At 41.5% G+C, this 25,282-nt stretch overlaps 1 protein-coding gene across 11 annotated transcripts; it reads right to left on the bottom strand.

The window, feature by feature from the left end:
• Nucleotides 1–442: 442 nt before the first annotated feature.
• Nucleotides 443–24,224, bottom strand: Rnf14 (ring finger protein 14). Of its 11 annotated transcripts, XM_031365536.1 has the most exons (11): nt 22,075–22,238; nt 21,316–21,391; nt 20,487–20,574; nt 19,089–19,262; nt 18,466–18,627; nt 17,279–17,430; nt 10,697–11,227; nt 9,311–9,539; nt 5,935–6,107; nt 3,688–3,818; nt 446–1,754 (listed from the first exon to the last, which is right to left on the bottom strand). In XM_031365536.1, the coding sequence occupies exons 5-11, from the start codon at nt 18,617–18,619 to the stop codon at nt 1,667–1,669; spliced, it is 1,458 nt and encodes a 485-aa protein (XP_031221396.1). In that variant the 5' UTR covers nt 18,620–18,627; nt 19,089–19,262; nt 20,487–20,574; nt 21,316–21,391; nt 22,075–22,238; the 3' UTR covers nt 446–1,666. The 11 variants fall into 11 exon arrangements, with proteins under 11 accessions (XP_031221394.1, XP_031221391.1, XP_031221399.1 ...); XM_031365534.1 differs by lacking the exon at nt 20,487–20,574 and having other exon boundaries at nt 443–1,754; XM_031365535.1 differs by lacking the exon at nt 21,316–21,391.
• Between the last annotated feature and the right edge of the window lie 1,058 nt (nt 24,225–25,282).

The following is a 25,282-nucleotide window of genomic DNA, read 5'->3' as shown; positions in this document are numbered from 1 at the left end:
TGAGTAAGAAAGGAGGTGCTGTTCTGGGACCCTTTCTTCTCTCTTTAAAAATGTCTGCTGGGCGGTGGTGGCACACACCTTTAATTCCAGCATTTGGGAGGCAGAGGCAGGCAGATTTCTGAGTTCGAGGCCAGCCTGATTTACAGAGTGAGTTCCAGGATAGCCAGGGCTACACAGAGAAACCCTGTCTCAAAAAAACAAACAAACAAAAACAAAAACAAAAACAAAACAAAACAAAAAAACCCAACCCAATAAAAATGTCTGTGTGTGTGTCATTTAGTGGCAGGCTCAGACTCAGCACGCTTGAGGTCTTGGGTCAATCTCTAGAAGAAAACCCTACAACAAAACACCCCAACCAACAGAACAAACAGAAACACAAATCAGTTTTAACTTCAGACAGTGTTTAGGTGACAGAATCAACAGGACATCATGTCTACTTCCATTACAGGATGATTTTAAATTACTTTATTGTTAAGATTAAGCATCCTCATTGACAATCCAGAAGCAGTCTGAGCTGACAGTTAAGCAATTCCTTAATTTTCAGTGTCAAAGTAGAAAACACATGTTCACAAGCTACAGGTGAATTACTGTCCTTTCAAAACATCCACCAAGTGACTACCAAGCCACTTACTGAATCATGAAGAAGACAGTCTTTCAAAAAGCCAATAAAACCCAGATAGGAATCCAGCTATCAAGCTACTGTTATCACTCGACACACTGCTGCTTAAGAGGGGAGGGGAGAAAGTCCAATCCCTGGAGGTGATTAGAGAGGACCCGAGGGTTCACAAGATGGGGTAGAACCACGGTGCTCTTCACAGGCTTAGAGAGCATTCATGAGGAATACACTGGGCTCTTTTCTATTCTATCAGAGGAAAAAAGACACACACTGCTGGAATCAACATTAAAACTGTCCTTGCCCACAAGAGGTGGGAGGCAAAGGGAGAAAGTTGAGAACACAATGGGGCAGAGACAGCTCTGACTCTGAATCTGAAGGAATTCTGAGCCAGAATCCTAAATTCTACATTTGGCTCTAAAACAGTGGATTCAGTACAATATTCATAAATATCAAGTGACCCACAGGGATTGTGGCACTAAAAATACTTTTAATGTACTATAGACTTCTATTCTGGCAAGCAGTGGAGCAGAACGACACTGGGACAACTGGTCAGTTACAGAGCAGAGGCTCCTCCACAGCACAGATGGGAGTGAGCAGTGTAACAGAGAATGAATGGATCAGGCTCCCAGGCCAGCACGACTGGGGCTGTGACTGTCCCTAGCTGAGGGAAGGAACTGAGAGCACTCCAACTTCAGGCTTCTTGGACATGGTCTAAAAGCTTAACTCTTGACCCTCTGCCTAACCTAAAGCTTGGGAGAGAAAATAAATATTTACTTTTTAACTATTCACAGTTTGGGCATATTATAATATTTAATCTCCTATAGTTTGCATTTCTGATCCTTTGGCATATAATTTTATCAGATTATGTCACATGGAAAATGTATGTGCCTTAATCAGTAGAACCAAAGGAAAAATATAAACCCTGTTCTTCCTTCTACACTGGAAGAGTAAATAGATGGCACCCTAAATATCCTGCAAGGTCTCTTTGTGTACTTGACAGAAGATCAGAGCAAACCATTCCACTTCTATATTGTGAGCAGAAGGAATGAACTAGTCATCGTCATCGTCATCATCATCGTCGCCGTCCTCAATTTCGTCTTCCCAAATATCTCCATTAATATCCACGGCATGGAACAACCTGAAAGCATAAAATAAGGCACACACTTAGACAGTTGGACAAAATAGCAGAATCTGTCTTTCCTCCTCGAAAAAGCAGTCTATTCTTCTGGTAACATCTCTGCATACATATTCTTCTTTAACCATTTCATTAAAGAGTTAAAATCTAGATCCTTCTAATGATGCCAAGAGATGTTTGTGTAAGAAGACAGAGGGTATCAGCTCAGGACCCCAAAACAAGTTCTCAACCAAAGGAGATTTACTTGCCCCAGAGAGATAAAGGGCAAGAAATAAGAGACAAAGACAGGAGATAGAGGATGAGGAGAAGGAGAACAAAGGAGAGAGCAAAGGGGTATCTGTCTCAGAGAGACAAAAGCCTGTCTCTAGATAGAGAAGAGACAGATGAGGCCATAGGCAAATGGGAGTTTATAAAGGTAAAGAGGTACATCTTCTAAAAGTAAAGAGGTACACCTCCTACCCTACCCCATGCTAGGATGGGGTATTTAATTTTAATTGGGCATGTTAATTAGATGAGACAAAGGAGGCTTTTATTTCTGAACTTCAATAATTTGATAGCTGGACCTTGGTAGTCAAGTCTCAGGAGGAGGAAGTAGTCAAATAAGAGAATAGACCTTGGTGGCTAGCTTTAGGAATGTAATCTAATGGTTTTTATCAAGGCCGGGACAATGGGGAGAAAAGCAAGGCCCTTCTCAAAAGATCAGAAACAAGGCTGGTGGTAGTATGTGCCTTTAATCCCAGCACTTGGGAGTCAGAGGCATGTGGATCTCTGGGTTCAAGTCCAGCCTGGTCTACAGAGGGAGCTCAAGGACAGCCAGGGCTACAAAGAGAAACCTTGTCTAAAATTAGATAGATAAGAAAAGTACTGATCACTGTATACTTCTTGCATGCCTGGAAACTGCCTCTAGGTTGAACCCCATTCCTCTTTTTAGTTTATTTGCAAAACTGGAGAATGGGCATCACCAAACCAATAATGTATATAGTTGTGAAATAAACAAGAACAGGGAATCACGTAGCCTGGAAGAACCTGAACTCTTTGGGAAACACCCAGCCATGTGCTAATCTTGCCATTCTCTCTCACAGCCTTGCATCTTCGTGGGTAGTGTGCTGTGTAGAGCCCTTTTTTTCTTTCCCTTTTACTCTCTAAAGTTGGTGCAATTTCCAACACTAGCTTGCAGCAGTTCACCGCAGGACTCAACCTTTTCCATTTCTCTTACACTTTTACATTGATGAATGTAGGTTCTGCAGAAACCAAAGGAGAAAAACACCAATGCTGACCTTGGAGAGCTTTTGAACAATAACCCACACTGTGTCAAAGAATCACCTTAGATTCTTTTTTAATAACAAAAGGGAAATGATAGCAAACTACCAGAGAGTCAGCCTGGGCACTGTCACTACATCACATGAAATATCCTTGTTAAAATGGTTACTACAGCCGGGCAGTGGTGGCGCATGCCTTTAATCCCAGCACTTGAGAGGCAGAGGCAGGCGGATTTCTGAGTTCGAGGCCAGCCTGGTCTACAGAGTGAGTTCCAGGACAGCCAGGGCTACACAGAGAAACCCTGTCTCGAAAAAACAAAAAACAAAACAAAAAAAAAAACACCCCCCCCCCCAAAATCACATGTGCGAAAAGAATTCTCTAAGTCTAGCTACTTTAGGGGAAAAAACCTGATATTCTAGAAATAAACCAGCCTGCATACTAGTATCAAAACATTCCAGATGCCAGGAAGATGGTTCAGTGTTTGGATCCAGAGTTTGGATCCCAGTATTCATGTAACAAACCAGGCATCCTGCAATCCATCTGTACTTCCAGCTCCAACTCTGAAAGACAACACCTCTTGGGTCTCTGCCCATCCAGGGTACACCTGTACACAGACCTCATGCAGGCACACCTGAGTTTTTACCTGCTAAGTCTAAGGAACCCTGTGTGTACAAACCTGTTAAAGCATGGGGATTCAGCATCAGTGAAATGTCTGTAAGGGTTTGCTCGAGAGAGAGAACCCATGCAAATCCAGCAGAAATACTGCATACAGCCAGTACAGGTCATCTTGTTGCAGCCGTCTAATTTCTGGTGGGAAGGAGAGACAAGAACAATATTATGGGATAAAAGCAGAAGAGGATGGATGTGCTGAAAACAACCCAGTACACTTCTCTCGATCTTTTGTCCTTTCTCTGGGAGGACTGATATGCAGGCAACAAACACAGAGACAACCACTTATGCTTACCATTTTGCAGTGTAAGTAAAATACAGAAGGTACTGAGCAGGTGCTCCCACAAGCAGATACTTAGCAAACCCTCTCTCATAGACACGAATGGAGCGCAGGAGGGGAACACATAAGCAGATTGACATTAAAGTGTTACTTTGTTTCCATGCCAGGCCAGCATTCTGCCATTCACCTATATCCTTTCCTTTTCCACTTTTTATGTTTAAGCCAGGGTTGAAGTTGTTCAATGGCAACCCTCTTGCTTCAGCTCTCCAAATGGCTGGGACTACAGAATACGCCAACCAGGCTGGGGCTGAGTTTTAACTTTCTACACCAATCAAAATTAGTAAGTGGAGTCATGGGGCTCAAGCATGCCACAAGTGCTCAAATACGAAGCCGCTTTCTTAAGGATGCGACTAAGGAATCATCATCAGGTTCTGTTACAATGTACAAGATTAGAAAACTGGAAGATTAGAAATCAAATGGAAGAGCCTTTAATCCCAGCACTTGGGAGGCAGAGGCAGGTGGATTTCTGAGTTGGAGGCCAGCCTGGTCTACAGAGTGAGTTCCAGAACAGCCAGGGCTACACAGAGAAACCCTGTCTCAAAAAAAACCAAAAGAAAGAAAAAAAAAGAAAAAAAAAAAAAAAGAAAAAAGAAATCAAATGGAAGGCCATGTTTTCATTTTAAAATCTGTTAAAATTTTGGTGAGAAGAAATAAATGTCTGTTTGACTCAGAATAATAGAGAAAATGCTTCTACTTCCTGACTAAATATTTGTTGGACGCAGTTGGTATTCTGAAGGATAAATAGGTCTGAAAAGTCAGAACTATTTTTTTTGAGATGGAGGTTCATGAATCTATGTTGGCCTTGAACTTGCTACACAGCTACAGGTGACCTTGAACTTCTGTTTTCCTGCCTCCATCTCACCAATGCAAGGACTCCTGGTGTCCATGCCACAAAGAGTGAAGTGGACATATTTGGCTTTTGTCATATACGTCTAGTTTGTTGTCATAAGTTCTAGTTTGTTGTACTGGAGACCAAATGGAGAGCTTCCTGAATTCTAGGCCAGCACCCTACCAACCGAGGAATATCCCCAGACTCAGATAAGACTGTTTTAGAAACATAGATTAGGGCTGGAGAGATGGCTCCTTGGATAAGAGCACTAGCTGCTGTTCCAGAGGACCCAGGTTTAATTCTCACCACCCACTTGGGGGCTCACAACCACCTGTAACTCCAGTTTCAAAAAAAAATCCAAAGCTGCCTTCTGGTCTCTGCAGGTCCCAGGTACGCACATGGTACTCAGACAAACATGTGGACAAACAGCCATACATGCAAAATAAAAATAAGCAATCTTTAAAACCACAGAGATTAAGAGTTGACTATAGCTCTGTATGCTTTTTTAACTTTTTATTTTTATTTTTTGGTCTGTATGTTCTTACTAACAAGTTTGTCCCTTTCAAACCCCATGTTGGGACTTTATTCCCATTATGGGGTGTTAAAACATGGAACTTGACCTGAATGTTGTATTTAGAAGCAGGACCCTTGGAGAAGATGAGGTTGAGCTAAGGCCATCACTGAAGACTGGTGACTTTACACGAGAGAGGACTCCCAGTGGATAGAGAACTACACTTCCCACCACTCAGTGCTCTGCACTGAGTCTCAGGACAGAACTAGATCAAAAGTTTTGTAACTAACCTAGCCTGCGGTCTTGTTACTAACAAAAGAAAGCAAAATGGAGCCTCATCTATTCAATTCTGAGGTGGGCACAATGTGCGATAAATTGTCTTTGTATAAAAGCAGTTTGAATAGAGAAGCCTATATACACTTAAGGTCAGTTAACAGTATTTACTACTGAAACCCAATCTTCAGTCAGAAGGCCGAGTAGGTACCCAAATGCTTTTTCAAACCCTGACTATTACAGTTGAGAGTGGGCTCCTGAGGGCACCTCTGTGCCCGTGAATCTGTTCTACAGAGGTTACCTGTATGGGTGTTCCGCAGCAGGGGCAGCTCTTGGAGTTCTTTTCCAGCCAGTCTTTACTTTCCATCTCCTCCAGGGCCTTCTGAATCACCCTCTTGCCATACCTCTGTTCCAAGAACCTTTTAGTAGCTTCATCTGCTTGTAGGTATTCATTTCGTAAGTCTATTAATTTCTCTAGAAAAACATTAAAAATGGCAATAATGGACATGGTGGTGCATAGCTTTAGCCCCAGCACTTAGGAGGCAGAGGTAGGCAGATCGCACTGGGTAAACTTTAAAGGCTAGCCTAGTCTGCATAGAGTTCCAGATCAGCCAGAACTACATTGTGATACCCTGTCTTGAAAACAAAACTTCACAAAAACTCCACAAAAAAACCACCCATACTTAAAATTTAAATATAAAAAATTTAGATCAATGGAGGAGAGGGGGAGACTAAAAGGGTCAATGAAATGATTATGATAAAAATATGTACGTGTACAAAAATTTCATAATGAAGTCAGGTAGTGGTGGTGCATACTTTTGATCCTAGTCCCTGGGAGGCAGAGGCAAGTGGATCTCTGAGTTTGTGCCCAGCCTGGTCTACAGAGGGAATTTCACAACTGCCAGAGCTACACAGAGAAACTATGTCTTGGAAAAACAAAAACAAAACCCAAAAAACAAAAACAACAAAAATTCATAATAAAACCCATCATGTATATAATTAACATGCCAATAAAAACCATAAATATATTGTATGTGAAAATGTGAACAATCTTCTGTGGTTTAGATCTGTCTATTAGATAAAGTTTTCAACATGCTAAAAAAAAAAAAAATCAAGACACACACAAAAAGACTTATGATTGGAGTAGCTACCCCCCAATCCAAATCATAAGATCCAAAAAAATACACAACAACCAGGTAAAAGTTACTTATGCACCACAACAAAGGAGGGAAGGAATCCACCCACTACAAGAGTCATACTTGCTAAGGTGGCAAGTTTTCCTTTGACTTTGATTTCTCAATGTCAGTATGTTTATATAACTGGTAACATTCAATTAAAAATTGGCTTGTCAAAAAAAAAAAAAAAAACCAAAATATCCCATGAAGCCAAGTGGCAGGGTGCTTGCCAAGACCCCGAATTCAATCCCCTCTGCCACATCAAAATATCTAAGTTGTAGATGCAAGATTCCATAACATATAAACATCAGTCATCGAAAACTCCAAATTTTGACAGACAAAAATAGTGATTAAATTTTTGCTTTGTTGCAGGTGCTGAAGAGCTCTTCCTAGGGCAGATTAGATGGCTCAGTGGGTGATGAGCTGGCTGCCACGTCTGATGACCTGACTTCAATATTCAGGTCCACATGGTGGAAGATCAACCCCCTCACGGAGTCTTCTGACTCCCACATTCCCACCAGGACATGAGTGTGCTTCTCACCACGAGAACAGTCAGACAGAGAGGCAGACTGATGGACAGACAGATAATGTAAATTTTAAAGCAGTTCTTCCTTGAGGCTGGAGAGAAGGCTCAGCTGTTAAGAACACTTGCTGTCCCTCCAGAGGACCTGGGTTTTGTTTCCAACACAAATGTCATCATGAGGCTCACAACAACCTGTAACTCCAGCTCCGAGGGAATGGAATGCCCTCTTCTGGCCTCCACAGACACTGCACTCACATGTATTCACTCATATTTAAAAAAAAAAAGTTCTTTTCACCTTTCCCCCCAATATTCTTAACTGGCTTATACTGTTTCTCTACTAAATGGATTAGGCAACCATCTGCAAAGGTTCCAGCTGTAGATAAAAGCATTTTTTCACAATTGCATTCCATCCGTTTCTCAATACAATTGAAGATCTCTCATTAAAGTCCCAGTTACTTAATTTTTATTTGGGAGATGTGTGTAGTGTGTGTGAGAGTACAGACATGTGCACACAAATGTGGAGGACAAAGGAGGACATCTGCTACCTTCCTCTATCATTCTCTGCCTTATTCTTCTAAGTCACTAAACCAGAAGCTTGCCACTTAGGGTACACTGGCTGGTCAGTGAGCTCCCAGGATCCACCAGGCCTTGTCATTCAAAGATGGGGCTTCAGGTATATGTGGCCATACTCAGATTTTTACATGAATGCTGGGGATTCAAACTCAGGATCTCATGTTTACATGGCAAGCACTCTTACCCATTGCACCATCTCCCTAGCCCTGCTCTCGATAGTTTATTAGTCTACTTTCCTCATTAGAGCTCTGCTCCTCTCAATTAGTTCACTGTTTCTCACTTGGTCAAGGTTGAAAGATCAGTCCTCCTGTCAGGAATCAATACATTTGTAAATATAATAGAAGGAATTACTAGAAAGATTAATAACAACTACAAATTTGTATTAGATTTGTGTTATTCTGAAACTGTTCTAACTTTTGTTTTGTTTTGTTTTTCGAGACAGTGTTTCTCTGTATAGCCTTGGCTGTCCTTGAATTCATTCTGTAGACCAGGCTGGCCTCGAACTCAGAAATCCACCTGCCTCTGTCTCCTGAGTGCTGGGATTAAAGGCATGCGCCACCAATGCCCAGCAAAATTGCTCAAACTTTTTAACCCTGACTTTTAATTCCTCTATCAACCTATCACAGACACTTTCATTAGTTCTCTTCCATTTTACAACACTCAACTATTGTCCTCTTCATTAACTGAGAAAACGTAGGGCACCAAGGACCAGTCACACTGACAAAAGGGCCCGATTCCCTAGAGCACCTGCACCCAAACTGCCAAGCAAGTGTCTGACACTCCTGTGCTGGATCACTCCAACACAGGTGCTCAGGGAGAAGGCATCTGGGGGCTGGTGAGACATACGTGCCAAAGAATCAAGAGTGGGAGTTTGGATGCCTGCATCTGCTATTAGGACCCACATTACTCTAGTCACTGGCCAAGTCCACATGCTAGTCTTTTTCCTAGAAAGCATTCCCATCCAACCTGCTTCCAGCTAATTAAGCCACCTCCGCTCAGAACCCTTCCTACCTAGCGCTTGCTTTCTTTTTCCTCCTTAGCACTTACCACTACTTACTGTGTTGTCTGTCAGCCCCACTAGACTGGAAGTTCCACGAAAGGATTTTGTCTCTTCTGTTCATCCCTTTCCCCTAGAGCCAAGATAGTAACTGACAAAATAACCTCTGAATGAGAATTTCAACCAGCACTCAGAAAGATGTGTCAACACACCACATCTACTATCAGGTCCAGGGTGCACTAGAGCAAAAGTTGGTCATAACTGGCATGCAACTCTGCTTCTAGTAGCTCTCTGACTTAGAGAGGAATACAAACTCTACAGGTGTGAGAACTCTAAATGTACGAATGGAAATCACAGGCCTTCACAAGGGAAGGCTACTGGATGAGGGTTGGGTTCAGTTACAACATACCTGCAGTTACTTTACATGGAGAAAGCCCATGATAGGTCAGTCTGCATAAGGTACAGAAGGCAAAGTTGCAGCTGGAGCAGATAGCCATGGTACCACCAGGCTCTTGCATCACAGGGAGCTGGCAGCATGGACGAGGACAATACACCACATCTGCCATTAGATCCAAGGTAGACTGCAGGAGGAGACGGTCATAGCGAGCAAATAAGTCTGCTTCTACCAGCTCTTTGACCTAAGAGGGAATATAAAGCACCATAGATCTGAAGATTTTCCAACTAGTTCTGATCCTATGAAGACTCTGAGGCTGCTGATAGAAAATAGATAGGTTCAAAAGGCACACCCTATTCTCATTTCAGAATCAGAGCAGGTTTGGCAAGTTTATACCTTTTTTGGGGGTGGGGTGGGGGAGGTATAGTTGAGATGGGCTTTCCTATGTAGTCCAGACTAGTTTTAAATTTTCAGCAATGCACCTGTCTCAGCCTCCTATGCCTTTCTCTGACTGAGGTTATGGTTGTATGGATTCACACATTGGTCAAAACTAAGGCCAGGTGTGGTGGCACATACTTTTAGTTCCAGCACTCAGTAAGTGGATCTCTTGAGTTTCAGGCCAGTCTGGTCTACAGAGCTAGTTCTAGGACAGCCAGGGAGGGCTACACAGAGAAACCCTGGGGAGAGAAGGGGGTGGGGGAGGGAGGGAGGGAGGGAGAGAAGGAGAGAGGGAAGGAGGGAGGGAGGGAAGGAGGGAGGGACAGAAATCTGCCTGTGTATTTGTGTGGGGTAAGGGTTAAAAGATGACCTGAGAGAGTTGGTTCTCTCCTAGGTTGAACTCAGGTCATCAGGCTTGGTGGCCAAGTGCCATCACCTGCTGAGCCATCTTGATTTTTTTGAGATTAATCTCACGCAGCCCAAATTAGCCTTGAACTTTCTAAGCAGTCAAGGATAATACTGACTGCAGCCTCTACCTCTAGAGTAGGATTATAGGTGGTTGGGTATGTCCACAACCATCTTACAGCGTGCTTAACAGACACAATGAAAAACTTGTGGACTGCATCTAAGGACTTGGTCTATCCCATGAGTACTATCAAGAAAGTTTGTGAGGGCTGGAGTGTAACTTAGTGGGAAAGGGCTTGTCTAGCTTATGTGAGGCCTGGGGTTGACCCTCAACACTGCTAAATAATACATTAAGTAAAATTCCTGTAGTAAGAGTAAGTTTAGTGGTATCTTAATGTCAGCATTTGGGAAGTGGAGGCAGGAGGATCATGAGTTTGAGTCTAGTCTGGGATATATAGAAAGAACCTATCTCAAAAGGAAACAAAAGAAAAATTTCTGAGATATTTCCCTTTGTGAAAAAGGACCTGGAGGGCACATGACATCGACAGAGGACAGTACCTGACCAGGAGTAGCCACTGAAGAGCACTGTGGTTCTGGACAGTTGAGGCATTTAACTTGACCATCTTTGATCTGGATTTCAAAGTAATCCTTCAGACAGGCCTTGCAGTATACATGTTTGCACTCCAAGAAGTACATACAATCACTACCCAGCTTCTCACAGAAACAGATACTGCACAAGAACAGTTTACTATTGAAGCACTTCATCTGCCGAGCTTGATTGAAGTCCAAGATTTCCTGGATCAGAGTTGACAATGATTCTACATCCTGTACAGCTCTCTCATCCACAGTTTCTTCTTGGTCTACATCTGCTGCAGCAGCTCCTCCCAAACCAAGCTCTGTGCTGGAAGAGGCCTGGCCCGTCGTCCTTTTCTGAACTTTTTTCTGAGACCCCATCTTGAGCTCAAAAGGAGAGACAATATTCAGGTAGGTGAGGGTGTCCTCCTTAAGAAATTGCATCCAGGCAAACAGTACCACTCTGCCTCGGTGTTCTTCCCACAGGTTGTCTAGGTGCTTGCAGAGAGCAGAGAGCTAGGAGAGAGCACATGAGGATGCTAAATTTGAAAAGATGATGACATACCAGCTCCTGATCTTCTGAAGCTTATTTTAGCATAAACTTCCTCACATTTCTTTTTCTTACTAACAAAGCAGTACCAACATTCTCACCAAACTGTTCTTCAACTATTCAGCAACAGGAGCCAGAATAAATCAAGATCAGAATCTAGAAGTAGCATGAAGATAAACGACTGCCATAGGTACAGAACCAGGTTGCTGTTTAAGCTTCTGACACAGCTTTTAGTATCATTCTGCACCTCATGTGTTAGGAAGGAATCTAGCTTTAAAGGGGCTTTTTCTTTCCAGGAGCCCTACTACCCTTCCTTGTAGGTGATCTGGAATGGTGAATAGAAATGGAACACTGAATAGAAGCTAGCTAAGCCCTGCAAGCTCTCACTGCACTTGTATCTGGGTAGTAAAATGTGGTAATTACCTGTGTTCTCTTCTCCCATACCCTTCTGTTCCTCTTTTGGATTAACTGTACTTCCTATAACAAATCTATCCAACAGAAATTTGTGAGGCACATATGAATAGTAAATGGGCTGAAACAAAAAAATAAATAAATAAATAAACAAACAAACAAACAACAAAAAAAGAATCATTCAAAACTGGGAACACAGCTCAATGGTAGAGTGCTTGTTTATCTAGTCCAGAAGAAACAACAAAGCCAAAACATCCAAGAAAGGACAGTATCTTCAACACACAGTGCTGAAAAGACTGGATAGTCACACTCAAAAGAGCCAAACCAGAGGCACACCCCCAACACACACACCAGTTGCAAGTTACAAAAACTAACTCAAAACTGTTGAAAGCTTTTGTCAACCTGAGCAGCTTCTGCAGAGCACAGGGATAACCTACCAGGTGGGAGAAAATAGTCATGCTGCATACAACGCCTGACAAGGTAACACCCAGCATACACGACAAATTTCAAAAGCATAAGTCTCCAAAATAATCTGCTTCTTTTTTCTTTTTGGTAATAGTGGGAATGGAATCAGGGCAGATGCACTACTATGAACTAGAGTTCTGCGTCTTCTCTTTACTTGGTACGCTCTTGCTAAGTTGCCCAGATTTGCCTTTAAAAATATACTTATCTTGTATGTAGTTATGTGTGAATACAAGCATGCACATGCCAAGGCCTGTATGTTAAGGTCAGAGGACAACTTGCAAGTTCTCTCCTTCAATCACATGGGTTTCAGGGATCAAATTCTGGTCATCAGGCTTGGTGACAAGTGCCCCTGCCTGTGGAGCCATTTTACAGGTCCAGCCTTTGAACTTTTGATGTTCCTGCCTCAGCCTTCTGAAGAACAAAGCCTACTGCTACCAGCCCTGGTTTAAGCAATGATCTTTAAGTAAGCACTAAGCAATATTAAGTAATATCTGGGGTATTACTCGATGACAGAAAGCAATCATAGCATGCACAGGCCCTAGGTTTAATTTCCAGCTGCTTTTAATACACACACAGGGCAATACCTAACAATTCTTAAATGAAGACATGAACTTGCCAGGCAAAGCTCGATTTCACTAACTTCGGTGATGTAAAACCCAGACACATTGAGGCACTGCCTCACTCTGGCACAAGTGGCTAGCATCAAAAAATGAGTGCTGGCAAGGATGTCGAAAAGGGAACTTTTGACATACTGTCAGTAAGAACGTGGATTAGGGCAGCTCTGTGAGGAACAGTATAAAGGTTTCTCAACGACTCAAAACCAGAACTACAATATAATCCAGCAATGCTACTACTGGGTCTATATTGTCAGGAAATGGGACTGTGTGTATCCTACATACTCCTGTGTAGCAGAGCTATTCAGTCCTGCCAAGGGAAGAGACAACCTAAGCATCCATCAATAGCCGATATAGAACAATGGAATACTGCCCATCTACAGAAAAGAAAAGCCTCTCATTTGCAATGTGGATGAAACTGGGAATCAGCAGGCTCAGAAACACAAGTACTGAGTGGTTTTGTTCATATGTAAAATATAAAAGTTAATCTCATACAGGCATGGCAGGTATACCTGCTTTAAATATACCTGCTTAAGCAAAGCAGAAGAATGGGGAGTCTGAGATCATCTTCCTTTTTTGTTCTTTGTTTTTTTGAGACAGGGTCTCTCTGTGTAGCTTCAATGGTTCTGGAACTCACTCTGTAGACTAGGCTGGCCTCAAACTCAGAGATCTGCCTGACTCTACCTCCTGAGTGCTGGGATTAAGGGCATGTACCACCACCACCTGGCTTTTTTCTTTTTTCTTTTTTTTTTTTTTTAAAGGGGAGAGGGCTGGAGAGATGGCTCAGCAGTTAAAGAGCATTCATTGGCTACTCTTCTAGAAGACCTAAATTCGGTTCCCAGAACCCACAGAGTAGCTTGAAACTATCTGTAACTTCAGTCCTAGGAGACCGAATGCCCTTTTCTAGCTCTGTGGGCATTGCATTCATGTGGTGCACAGACATAAATGCAGGCAAGGACAGGAAAGTGAGGGATGGAAGAGAACTGACTAGTGCTCACTACGTCAGTTACAGGAACACGAGGTCCCATGTGCACACAGTAAGGAGATGTTGATAATAATGTGATAGCACAGGCCTGACATCCTAACACTTAAGAGGTAGAAGCAAGATAATTGTGAGTTTAAGGCCAGTCTCAGCTACATAGCGATAACCTGAACTACAAGAATCCCTGACTGAAAACAACAAAAGCCACTATATATTTCAAAAACCTAGGAGAGGAAAAACCTGAAGAAAGGATTTGGAGTGTTTTCCCTATAAATCAAATATTACATATTCCTATATACCAAAATATATAACCCATAAGCATACACAACTTATATTATCTATTAAGTTGAAATAAATTTAAATAAAGTAATATCCTAGTGCATACCTACAAGCCCAGAACTTGGGAGGCAAAGCGAGGAGGATCAAGAGTTCAAGGACATCCATAAGTATACAGTGGGCTGAAGATCAGCCAGAACCACGTGAGACTTTTTCTCAAAAATTCTTTTAAAATTGTTAAATTGAAAATACTGGTCAAAGTTTCAAAATTGATTTTAAAGAGCCACATCAGCTGGAATAACCTTTTTTTCTTCATTTACAATAAGTGTTTTTGCTTTTAGTCAGGGAACTGGATTTAGGGCCCCATGCCTGGCAAGAAGCAGTCTAGCACTCAGCAAAATCCTCAGCTGACAGGTTTACATAGAAACCCGAGAAGAGGGAAGGAGAGTGCCACTGACCCTGAGCATTAATTACAGGCCCCCGACAGGTTTTACTGCCACAAAATAAGCTCTCACTTCCATCAAAGTTAAACTATTTTAACTTTTCCATCTAAAACTGGTCCATCTCATTTGAAAGTCAAGCATAAGAGGATTTCCCAATAGAAATGCAAAATATTTGTAACCGGAGCTCAGAAATTATAAGCAGCTTTTCTTTTTTCAGGTAAACACCTAAAAACAAGCCTTCCAGATGGTAAGCAAATTTTGTAAATTAAATCCCAATGAAAAAATACCATTTTCTGTTCCTTGCTCTGTATGGTGCTTCTGATAATTCTGCATGCGCACTTACTTAATATTTACTGACAACTAAAGCTTTTTTGTATTTGTTTGATGTTTTTAATATGAACCATGCTTTTTTGAGAAAACTGCTAAAATATGTAAAATGTAAGACATTTATTTTAGGAGTTTTGTTTTTATTTGTTTTACATATATGAGTGCTTTGCCTGCATATATATGAGAGCCTGGTATCCAGTGAGGTCAGAAGAGAGCATCAGATTCCCTGAAGTTGGAGTTATAGATGGTTGTGAATTGTCATGTGGGCACTGGGAACTGAACCAGGGTCCTATGCAAGTGCAACAAATGTTCTTGACCACTGAGCCATCATCTCTCTAGCTCCAAAGTATAATAACTATTTTTAAGATTTATTTATTTATGTATATGAGTACACTGTAGCTGTCTTCAGACACATGAGAAGAGGGCATCAGACCCCATTACAGATGGTTGTGAGCCACCATGTGATTGCTGGGAATTGAACTCAGGACATCTGGAAGAACAGTCAGCACTCTTAACCTCTGAGCCATCTCTCTAGCCCATGTAATAACTATTTAAAGAAGCTCTGCATGCCATGTACGTGAAGTCTGATAAAGAGGCCATTCTTTTCCTTCCTTTCTTCTCCAGTCCTACTTCAGAAGAGACATGAATAAAAATGTGAAATAGAGAGCAGAGAGGAGAGAGAGGTATATACTGGTGGAGATGAGAAAAATACTAGATTAACTAGACCTACTCTTGATTCTATCTACCCACCCATCAGAGAATGACAGGCCCATGTGTCAATTTCACAGGTAAAATTCACGATGCTATGGAGTCAGGGTGTAGCAACAAAGATTGAACTACGAAGCACACCATAAAGGCACAAGCCTTTAAACAGAGCACTCAGAAGACAGAGATGCAGGCAGATAGCTGTGAGTTTGAGACCAGCCTGGTTTACAAAATGAATTTCAGGACAGAGAAACCTTGTCAGTCTTGAATACCAAAATCAAAATCAAAAAGAAAAAAAAAGAAAAAAGAAACACAACCAATTAAAACATGAAAAGTAATGATGAACCTTTCCCTATGCCCTAGTACCCCAAAGCTAGCAATAAGGAGATACTAAGATGTGAAAGTCATACATCCAATTAACCTATCCTTTTTATGTGCATGTGTTTAAAGCACATGAAAGTATGCAGAGTGTCAGTAACTCTATGGATCTCTAAACATCTAAAGAACTTGCTAAATGCCAGTGATCAAAAATGGTAGCCTCAACATATAATGAGCACTGCTTATACCTCGGCTTCTGGCACGTGATTATATTTCTATCCCCTCTAAAGTTTAACTTCCTTTTTAAACTGTAATTTAATTCTTGCAAAGGTACCTTTATAGAAAAGATTAGGTGGGAGAACAAAAATTATAAAATAAAATCAAGTGGGTTGTTGTACACATATAATCTTAGCTCTCATAAAGCTGGAGGAGGAGGATTCTTGAGATTTAGCCCAGCCTGGGCTATGTAGCAAAACTCTATCTTCAAAAATAAACAAACATATCAAAACCGTATGACTAAAGGGAAAAACTAATGAACTATTTCCTTGAGGTCAACAATGGCCAGCTTTTGTCTTAATATCAGCTTATTGATTATCATAACTTCAAGAAAAGTAGCTACTGATCTACTGCATCTCAGAACACTGTACTAGCTTCAAGTCATATTTCTGTCTATGTCTTAATCAAACACTGAAGTTGAAGAGAGGCACTTGAAGGCTCCAGACATAAATGACAGAGTCAGAAATGCTAATTACCCTAGTTTGATCAATACATGCTGTATACAACTGAAATATCACACTTGGCCCCATAAATATATACAATTATTACCTACGAATAGACAAGTTGATATTATTAGGAAAGGATAAACAGCACAGAGAGAAAGAAGGCTTTCAATATAAGGTATCAAGTCTCAGAAAGTATCCACAAGAACTGTACACATTTCTATTAGTGTGCATTTACAGATAAGGGACAATTATCCATTATTTATTATAGAAATTTAGCTCAATTTTCTGTTGTAATTACAATTAAATCTTTGATTTAAGGAATGAATAAGAAACTAAGAAAAATAATATCATTATCTAAGGAAAATAAGGAGGACTTTGTCTCAGGGAAAAGAAACAATACACCTGATTAAAAATCATTGCTGTTGCAATTCATCAGGATAAATTAGGTTTTGTTTACTGCCATTCTTTCTTTCTTTCTTTCTTTCTCCAGTACTGAGGCTAAAACCCAGGACCTTGCACATATGAGGTAGGAATTCTACCTCCAAGCCACATCCCCAGCCCTGCCACTCTTCTAAAATCATCAAGCATTTTCAATTCATTAGCATTAGGATTCATGAACACTAGGGGGAAATTTATAAAATCAAAGCCATTTGGTCTTTATGCACTGAATTAAAGATCACCAAGGTAGTCTTCAATTAAAGATGATTTTAAAAGTTTCTAAAAATGGATAGGAGAAATTAAGTTTTGGGTCTACCTGAGTTGGTGACAGCCATTTGCCACTAAGTGTGAATGAAGGTGGGGAGGAGGATGGATAATCTGGTGGCAGTTCAAAGTTCAGCACAAGTGGTGGCAGAAAGCAAATGGTGTATTCAAAGCCACTATTCTGGAGAGACTCATTTGAATTGCCTGAACCAAAAACAAAAATCAGAAAGGATCAGTTGATCAACACTGGAGTGTCCAAAACTACTGAGCAGGGCTCAGCCCCGATGCTTTAGTATAGGGGACAAAACCCTCCCGAAGCACCTTCCATCCCTTAATGTTAATTTCCTAGTCTCTGCCTTCAAAAACAAAACAACACCTTTTAAACCCTTGAAAAATCTACTTAGGTGCCCTGCAATGTATAAAGTCACACCACTCACTCTTGTAAACACTTCCTAGTACCATTCCTAACACTAATGACCAAGTCATGAACAATGTTTGTTTAATTGTTGATTTATAGTAGACAAAGACACAATCTAGAAAAAAAGACATTTATTTCTATGAGACAACTATGACTTACTAAGACCAGCACATGCCAACCAGTCATGAATTGGTTGGGGAAGTTTGTGCCAACAAAATAATATCAGGCTTGAGGACATAACATGGCACACAACACAGCCACAGGTTCATCTAAGTGATCTCAGCTTCTAGAAAAACATTGTGAGAAAACGTGCATCAAGGTCTCTGCAAATGAACCAAACAGTTTTGATTTTCTCCAACAAAAGGTGGCAGAGGACAGCCTGTCCCACACCTGCTCATTACCTGTAGCCCAGATTCTAGACATCAATCATGTGGCACTCCAGGGAGCTCCAAGGCTCTTCACAGCTACCCATTACTGTCTGTTTTCTTTGATTACCTCTGATAACCAACGACTGTGCTGATCAACTACTAAGTAGAAGACTAGCTGCATAAAATATACAGTATATCACAATTCAGTGGCCAAAAAGGCAGGATCAAATAGAAAACTTTTACACCCCTCCCCCCAGTTTTCTTTTAAAACAGAAAATACACTAAATCTGTGCCACTAATACTTATCAATAATCCCCTAGGACTATAGACACAAACGACAAGTAAAGTATAAGAAATCAAGAATAATTTTTATTTAGAAAAAGCTATGTTAAGATATTATTAACTAAATAAATAAAATATCCAATTAAAAAAAAAAAGACTTTACTAACTAACCGCTCACGAATATCTTGAAATTCTGTGGCAGATCCAAATAGATCCTGGTTTCTCCTCCTTGGACAGACTCAGCTTTTCTAAACTCATCTGCATCATAAATACTCGCCAGGGCCAGTAGTTCATCCTCCTGGGCTTCCAGGTCTTCTGCCGACATTGAATTTGCTGGTGATTGAAGACAATCATTCAAATCAGTTAACAATAGAAATGCACATGATGGGAGAAGTTTCATGGTATATAAAACTTCCTCACAAACACCTGCAAAGGACTTATCCATACTCTTTTTTCTGCAGAATCCCCAGACACTCGGGAGCTAACAGCTGGTTGCTGTGCTTAATGACATCCAGGAAAGCAACTTTGCCTTGCTTCCTACAACTACTTTCTCAAACTGAAATGGGGTCTGAAACAAAAGTGAGCGTACATTTTGCATCCTAAAAGATAATGCTGCAAAATCTGAACTGTCGTTTAATGACTCCATTTTCTTCTCATTTTTTTCCTAAACCTACCATATCTGAAACAATTCTGTTTTCAAAACAAGTTCTGCTTTTCCCCAGCAGCTGTTAAGCTCTGCTGAAGCTCAGCCCTGCTTAAGGCACAGACGTGTTCCATTTTAGGTCACTTAGTACCTGTTAGTAACAACCAGGAGAAAAGGATATTAATGCTGCTGCAATCTGTATTTCAGTTCGGCTTGGAATTTGTGCAAATCCCATTTACTTTCTAGCCAGTGAAGCTAGACTGAAGCTGGATTAAAAAACCAAGATGTGGGATTTGTATCCAATATACTACAGAAATTCTGCCATCTGCAAAAAAGAAACAGGGAAGATGTGTGAGGATCCTCTCCAGATCCAAATTCCCCATCTGTACTATCATGACTTAAGGCAAACATCTAACAAACCAACCCTAATCCACACCTTATCAGTCTGCCCTCAGCCCTATAACTGACGTGGTTATAGGAGGTGACACCACACCCAATAAGGATCTTAAATTTGTTTTTTGCTTTCTCTCTCCCTCCCTCTTCTACTTCTGCTCCTTCGTTTCCCATCCCCTCTGGCTTTATTCTCAATTCTGAAGGTAGGATAACATTTTAAAAAAGAACATAAGCTTGAAGAACATAAGCTCAGTGTTTACAGCCAGACCTCCATGACTGAGGCTGTAGCTCAGTGGGAGAATGACCTCTAAATTGGAGTTTAGTTTTAGAGAAGTGTGGTCCATAGGTGGGTTATGGAATGTGAGGAACATCTTGAAATTATGTGTAAACATGTTATATAAAACTAATTTTTAAGCCATATTTTCAGTGATGATTCCCAAATAAGTCATACCATAATTAGTATCATAATTAGTTTACACTTATAGAATACCAAATGTGTATGGTACTAAGTCTGATCACATTACCTTACTGAATCTTCAACAATCTGACCAGAAAGTAGCACATGTTGAGGATAGGATTAAGCCTTTTGTTTCATTGTAAACAAAGAATTTTCAGATGTGAGAGATGTATGTATTGACTTCATGGTTTTAGGTTAGCATTCTCCATCTTGTCTGAACATCAGAATCTCCTGAGGAACTGCTTTTTGAAATTCCAGTACCCAGGTTAGTTGGGTCGTGGTGGCACATGCCTTTAATCCCAGCACTTGGGAGGCAGAGGCTGGTGGATCTCTGAGTTCGAGGCCAGCCTGGTCTACAGAACAAGTTCCAGAACAGCTAAGGCTACATAGAGAAACACTGTCTTGAAAAAACAAACAAACAATAGTAACAAAATTCTAATACTTAGGCCATATTAAAGATCAATTAAGTCAGGCCTCCATTTTCCATCCCCTCTGGCTTTTATTCTCACCTGTTCATAAATTAGCCTTCCAGGTGACGTAACTCTAAAGGCAGGATAACATTTTAAAACAAAAATGGGTTTAGCTTCCCATTCTGTAGAAATCAAGACTACAATGCATCATTTTCATACATAATTTGCTTCTGTTCAAATTTCTCCCCATTTAGCCTTGAATTCCTAGGCAGGCATTGGTGGCATATACCTTTAATCCCAGTACCCATGCAGCATGGGCTGGCAGATCTCTGTGAGTTCCAGCCTGGTCTACAGAGCGAGTTCTAGGACAGCCAGGGCTACAAAAAGAAACCCTGTCTTGAAAAACCAAAACCAAAACCCAAACCAAACAATAATAACAAAAAACTCAACCCCCCAAAAAAAACCAAAAACAATTCCTCCCCCTTTCTCTGCATCCCCTTTTGTACCCACCTCCCTTTAGCAACCCCTCCCCTTTCAACATTCACATAACACGTGTTCTATTATCCCCCTCCCTTCCTGAAAAATCTCTATTTCCCCTCAGTCTCCTTTCTAATTGCATAACCTATCCCCACAATCACTCTTACATACACACACACAAAATACAGAATACTTCATGAATTTGCATGTCGTGGCACAAGGCCTTGCTAATCTCTGTATCTTCAATTTCAGTATATGTGCATCCAGAGAGAGCATACTTGTAGATTTTCAAGAAGCACAGATCCAGGCTGATGATCCTTACTCCAAAACACACTCTTTTTGACAGTCCCGTTATCCTACCTGGCCCCAGCTCAACCGTAAGGCTGGATCTAAGGTGGCCTTTAATTCAGGTTGCTAGCTTTCACCTCCTCTGAATCCACCCACCTGGCCTTTGAGGGCCACTTCTGAAGTCTCACCTCCACATAGTAGTTTCCCAACAGACAATGTTCTTTTAAAAAAACGAACCTTGCATTTCCTCTCCTACTAGGCCTGTCATAATCCTTTATGTAACAGGTTCAAGCCTTCTCCTTCTACCTATTATCTTAGCATCTAGCCATGCCCTGGACGCTGAGAAAAAATACCTGAAGTAAAATGCAATGCGCAGGAATGGAGGACCAGGGGCACAGGAGTCAGTGACCACTTTGTCACATTCCACTCCTAGAAGGAAGATAGGCCGGTTGTCACAGTAACACTGGTAAGAACAGTAACAATTAGTAAGTTCTTACCGGTGCCAGGCATTGTGCTCAGCCCTTTCCGTGCACTAACTGACGCTAGGCTCCACAATCCCGTGAAGCAAGTCTTATTACTATCTTATTAATCAAAAATAGACAGATGAGAGCCTGGCCTCTTTTCTAGACTGTCTCTGGGCATAAAGTGCGCAATTTCTTCACCTGTAAACCGGGAACAAGAACCAACCCTGGCAGCATCAAACAGACAAAATTTAATTATGCTACTGTTGCAAACCGGAAGCCACTCCAGCAGGACGTGAAGCCCCTCCTCCGCCGGGTTCCCCTAGCTTGGGAAAATCCTATTTATCTTCCCGGCCACTCCCTGCAGGCTCAGGCGCTGGGGTCAGGCCGGGTCTCTCCCCGCAGTCTGCCAATCGCCATGCAGACCTGTTTGTACGACGCCCCAGCAACACCGGACAGGATCAGGCAGGGCTCCAGGCCCGGGGCTAGCAACGGCGCAGGGGAACTGTCCCCGGGGCGTGCCCGAGGCGCAGGGCCCATCCGCCCCGCCCTGTACCCTCGGCGCCCACGAAGCGGGCCGCCCCGCTCCTTCCCGGGCAGGAGAGCCGGGTGTCCACAGAGCAGGCCGGGCCACGCGCCTCCCCGCCGTACCTTCCGGCCGCTCGGCCGAGCCGGGCCTTAAAGTTCCGCAGTATGCCCTTGACTGGGCCTTGCCAGACGCTCGCCGGCCAGGCCTGCAGACAACCCGCAGCACCTGAGCACCGCCTCTTCCGTCTCCAGAGCTGTCAGCTGAGAAGGGCGGATGCCGGCCGAGGGTGGGCTCTGCGCAGCCGCCGTGAGCGCAGCCGGCTCCTGCGCGCCCTCTACAGGCCGTGGCCCTCGCTGCAGGAGCCGCCACCGACCGTCTGAGCAAGCTTCAAACCCTCAAATTTCTACCAATGCAGGTTCTGAATAGCGAGAGATTTTATTTCATTTTTTTAGCCAATTCCTAAACGTGAACCTGAAGTAACGGTCTACCTAAGGGCAGAGACTCCCTTAACAATCAATCCCAGACCTGGGATTCACACCTTAAGGTGAATGTTGCATCCATCTTCCCATGTTTTCCCCTTAATAACGCACTAACTCACGGCATTTATTAACTGCTGCATTTATTGAACAGTTGGAGGCTTCAAGCACTGTGCTTAGAGCTATATGTATATTTTCCTGCTCTTTACCAAAGCCTTATTATTCGGATTCTGTTTGCTCTTTGACGTAGGAAATTGAGACTCAGCCTCAATACCTTACTAAAAGCCACAATGATTATTGACATAGTTAGCTGGATTTAAAATTACATCTCCTCTTACTTCACAGCATAGTACAAACATTAGTTAAAATGGACTGGTTATTTAAACGTGAGAGGCATAGCCACAAAACTCTAGGAAGTAAATATGGGAGCCGGATCTTCAAAAACTCAAAGAAGACAATAGTTTTAGGAAACATAAATTGGATTTATAAAAATTAGAAATATTGGGAGGGGAGATGGGATGGGGATTTCTGGAGTGGAGACCTGGAAAGGGGATGACATTTGAAATGTAAATAAAGAAAATATCCAATAGAAGAAAAAATGTAATGCTGTTTGGACAGATGTGGCTAGGAGAAGAAACACAAGACTATGCTGCATGTGTCTAGAAATACTAAAATAGAAAGAAAAATGCCTGCTTCGCCAATTTCTCTAAGACGTCATGTATTTAGCCACTCTTAGTTAAGCAAGGAATGGTTTCAATCAAAAATATCCTCCCTGTTAACAGGTTAAAACATGATCAACAGTTAAATAAACTATCATGAGCCTGTGGAAAAGAAGTTAGAAAAATCTCTGTTTCAACAGACCCTACTAAGGAAGTAAAAAGACAACCCATACTATAGAAAGTGTGGCTAGTCCTCAGAAAAGTTAAATATGGAATTATAATAATACTCAAAAGTCTACTCTTAGGTATAATACTCAGAACTAAAAAAACTGTATTTGCATAAATATTTGATCATAAATGTTCATAGCAGCAATGTGCACAAGAGCTAAAAAGTGAAAAATCCAAAACTCCATCAATGAATGAATAGAATGTGGCATATCCAACAATAGACTATTACTCAGCAATTAAAAACAATATACAAATAAGTGCTCCAACATGGATGAACCTGGAAAACATTATGCCAAGTGAAAGAAGTCAGATAAAAAAGGCCACATTTTATATTTTCCCACTTATATGAAATGTCTGTAGTAAGCAAAGTGATAGCAAGTAGGTCAGTGGTTATCAGGAAGGCTATGGGATGCAACCATTAGTATTTTTGAGGAAAATGTAGAATTGTACAGTTTGGTGGATGTATTAGACACCACCGATTGTATATTTTTTAGAGAGTTAACTTTTTAGTACAGGTGAATTGTATCTTGATTAAATAAGAGGGGACTTATATAGCATTAACATATGACATTTAAACTGAATACAGAAATGTTTTACTTCTGGGAACCATCAAGTTAGTGTGTACCCAATGATCTAATAAGCTCCTGTGTTCTCATTCTGTATCCTTCTCCCCAGACCCCATTCCCAACCCTCCAAAAAGTAGATTGCAGATCTGGGACTCTAGGTCCATCATACAAGAATCTTCAGGTGTTAGCCAAGTGAGATACCCTGGAACAGATACCAAATGAAATACATCCCCTTTAAAGATGCAAAGGGGGAAAAGAGAACCTCCAATGAAACCAAATACCTCAAGATCGCTCAGATGTAAAGAGCAAAGGGATTCAAGAATCACCTCAAGAGAGTCTCAAGGTTGGAGCTGGGGGTAGATTGTGACATCATGCCATGACCTCACACCAGAGGTCACAACACAGCACCGAGAGGAAGGGAGTGTTTCAAAGTAGAGTTAATAATTTGATGGAAATTAAAAACAAATTAAAGATTTGGACTATAGTTTTGAGAAAAAGATTGGCTAGAACCTTTTAATAAATTTGTCATTAGACTCCATGAAAACAGCAGGTTTTCTGTCTTTGGTGCCTGGTCAAGTTTTCAGACTGAACTTTCCCCTTGTGTCCAACTCTACTCTATTAAATATTTTATATGCATTATCTCATTTAAAAGCCCAGGACCCTGGTAATTTTGTCTCCCTGTTTTGTAAATGGTGATCTCTCTAACACTGCTACAAGGAGGCAGCCAAGATGAGGACAGATTCCTCATGGTCTGACTCTTCTACAGCCTGTGAGAACACTAGAATTTGCTGCAATAAATAATGCAGAGGAATGTCCCAATGCTGTTAAACAGAAGGCCCTACGGCCATTAACTTCAAACTTTATGACATAATGAAGCCAGGCTTGGTAGCACCTGCTTATAATCCCAGCATTTAGGAGGCTCAGGCAAGAGGCTTTCTATGAGTCTGAGGCTAGCCTGTGCTACATAGTGAAATGAATCCCAGTTTGTATGAGCTATAGAATAAAACCCTATCTCCAGGGGTGAGGGGAGAGGGTTGCTCTCAGGATGTAAAGTGAATAAATAAGTTAAAGCAAAACAGGGCTGGAGAGATGGCTCAGTGGTTAAGAGCCCTGACTGCTCTTCCAAAGGTCCTAAGTTCAAATCCCAGCAACCATCAGTAACGAGATCTGATGCTCTCTGGTGTGTCTAAAGACAGCTACAGTGTGCTTTCATATAATAAATAAATCTTTTTTAAAAAATTAAAATAAAACAAAAAAGAACCTATCTCCAAAATAAATAAACAAACAACTAAATAAATAAATAGATTTACAGGATATATGATAGGTAGGGTAAGAACTCATGAGTGGAAGAGACCTAACTCCATCCTTTGTCCACAGATGAGGGGCCTGAGTGTGAAAGAG

Source organism: Mastomys coucha, unplaced genomic scaffold (assembly GCF_008632895.1).
Source record: "Mastomys coucha isolate ucsf_1 unplaced genomic scaffold, UCSF_Mcou_1 pScaffold13, whole genome shotgun sequence".
Lineage (NCBI taxonomy): Eukaryota > Metazoa > Chordata > Mammalia > Rodentia > Muridae > Mastomys > Mastomys coucha.
This window is presented reverse-complemented; position numbering and strand designations above follow the sequence as displayed.

What these genes read in the sequence shown, in the direction of transcription:
- Rnf14 (XM_031365538.1), bottom strand. Translation starts at nt 18,619, where the DNA reads ATGTCGGCAGAAGACCTGGAAGCCCAGGAGGATGAACTACTGGCCCTG. An exon ending in AATGGCTGTCACCAACTCAG is followed by an intron (nt 11,228 to 17,278) that starts GTAGACCCAAAA and finishes GCTCTCTCCTAG; the next exon opens with CTCTCTGCTCTCTGCAAGCA. An exon ending in CAGTGGCTACTCCTGGTCAG is followed by an intron (nt 9,540 to 10,696) that starts GTACTGTCCTCT and finishes ATTCCCTCTTAG; the next exon opens with GTCAAAGAGCTGGTAGAAGC.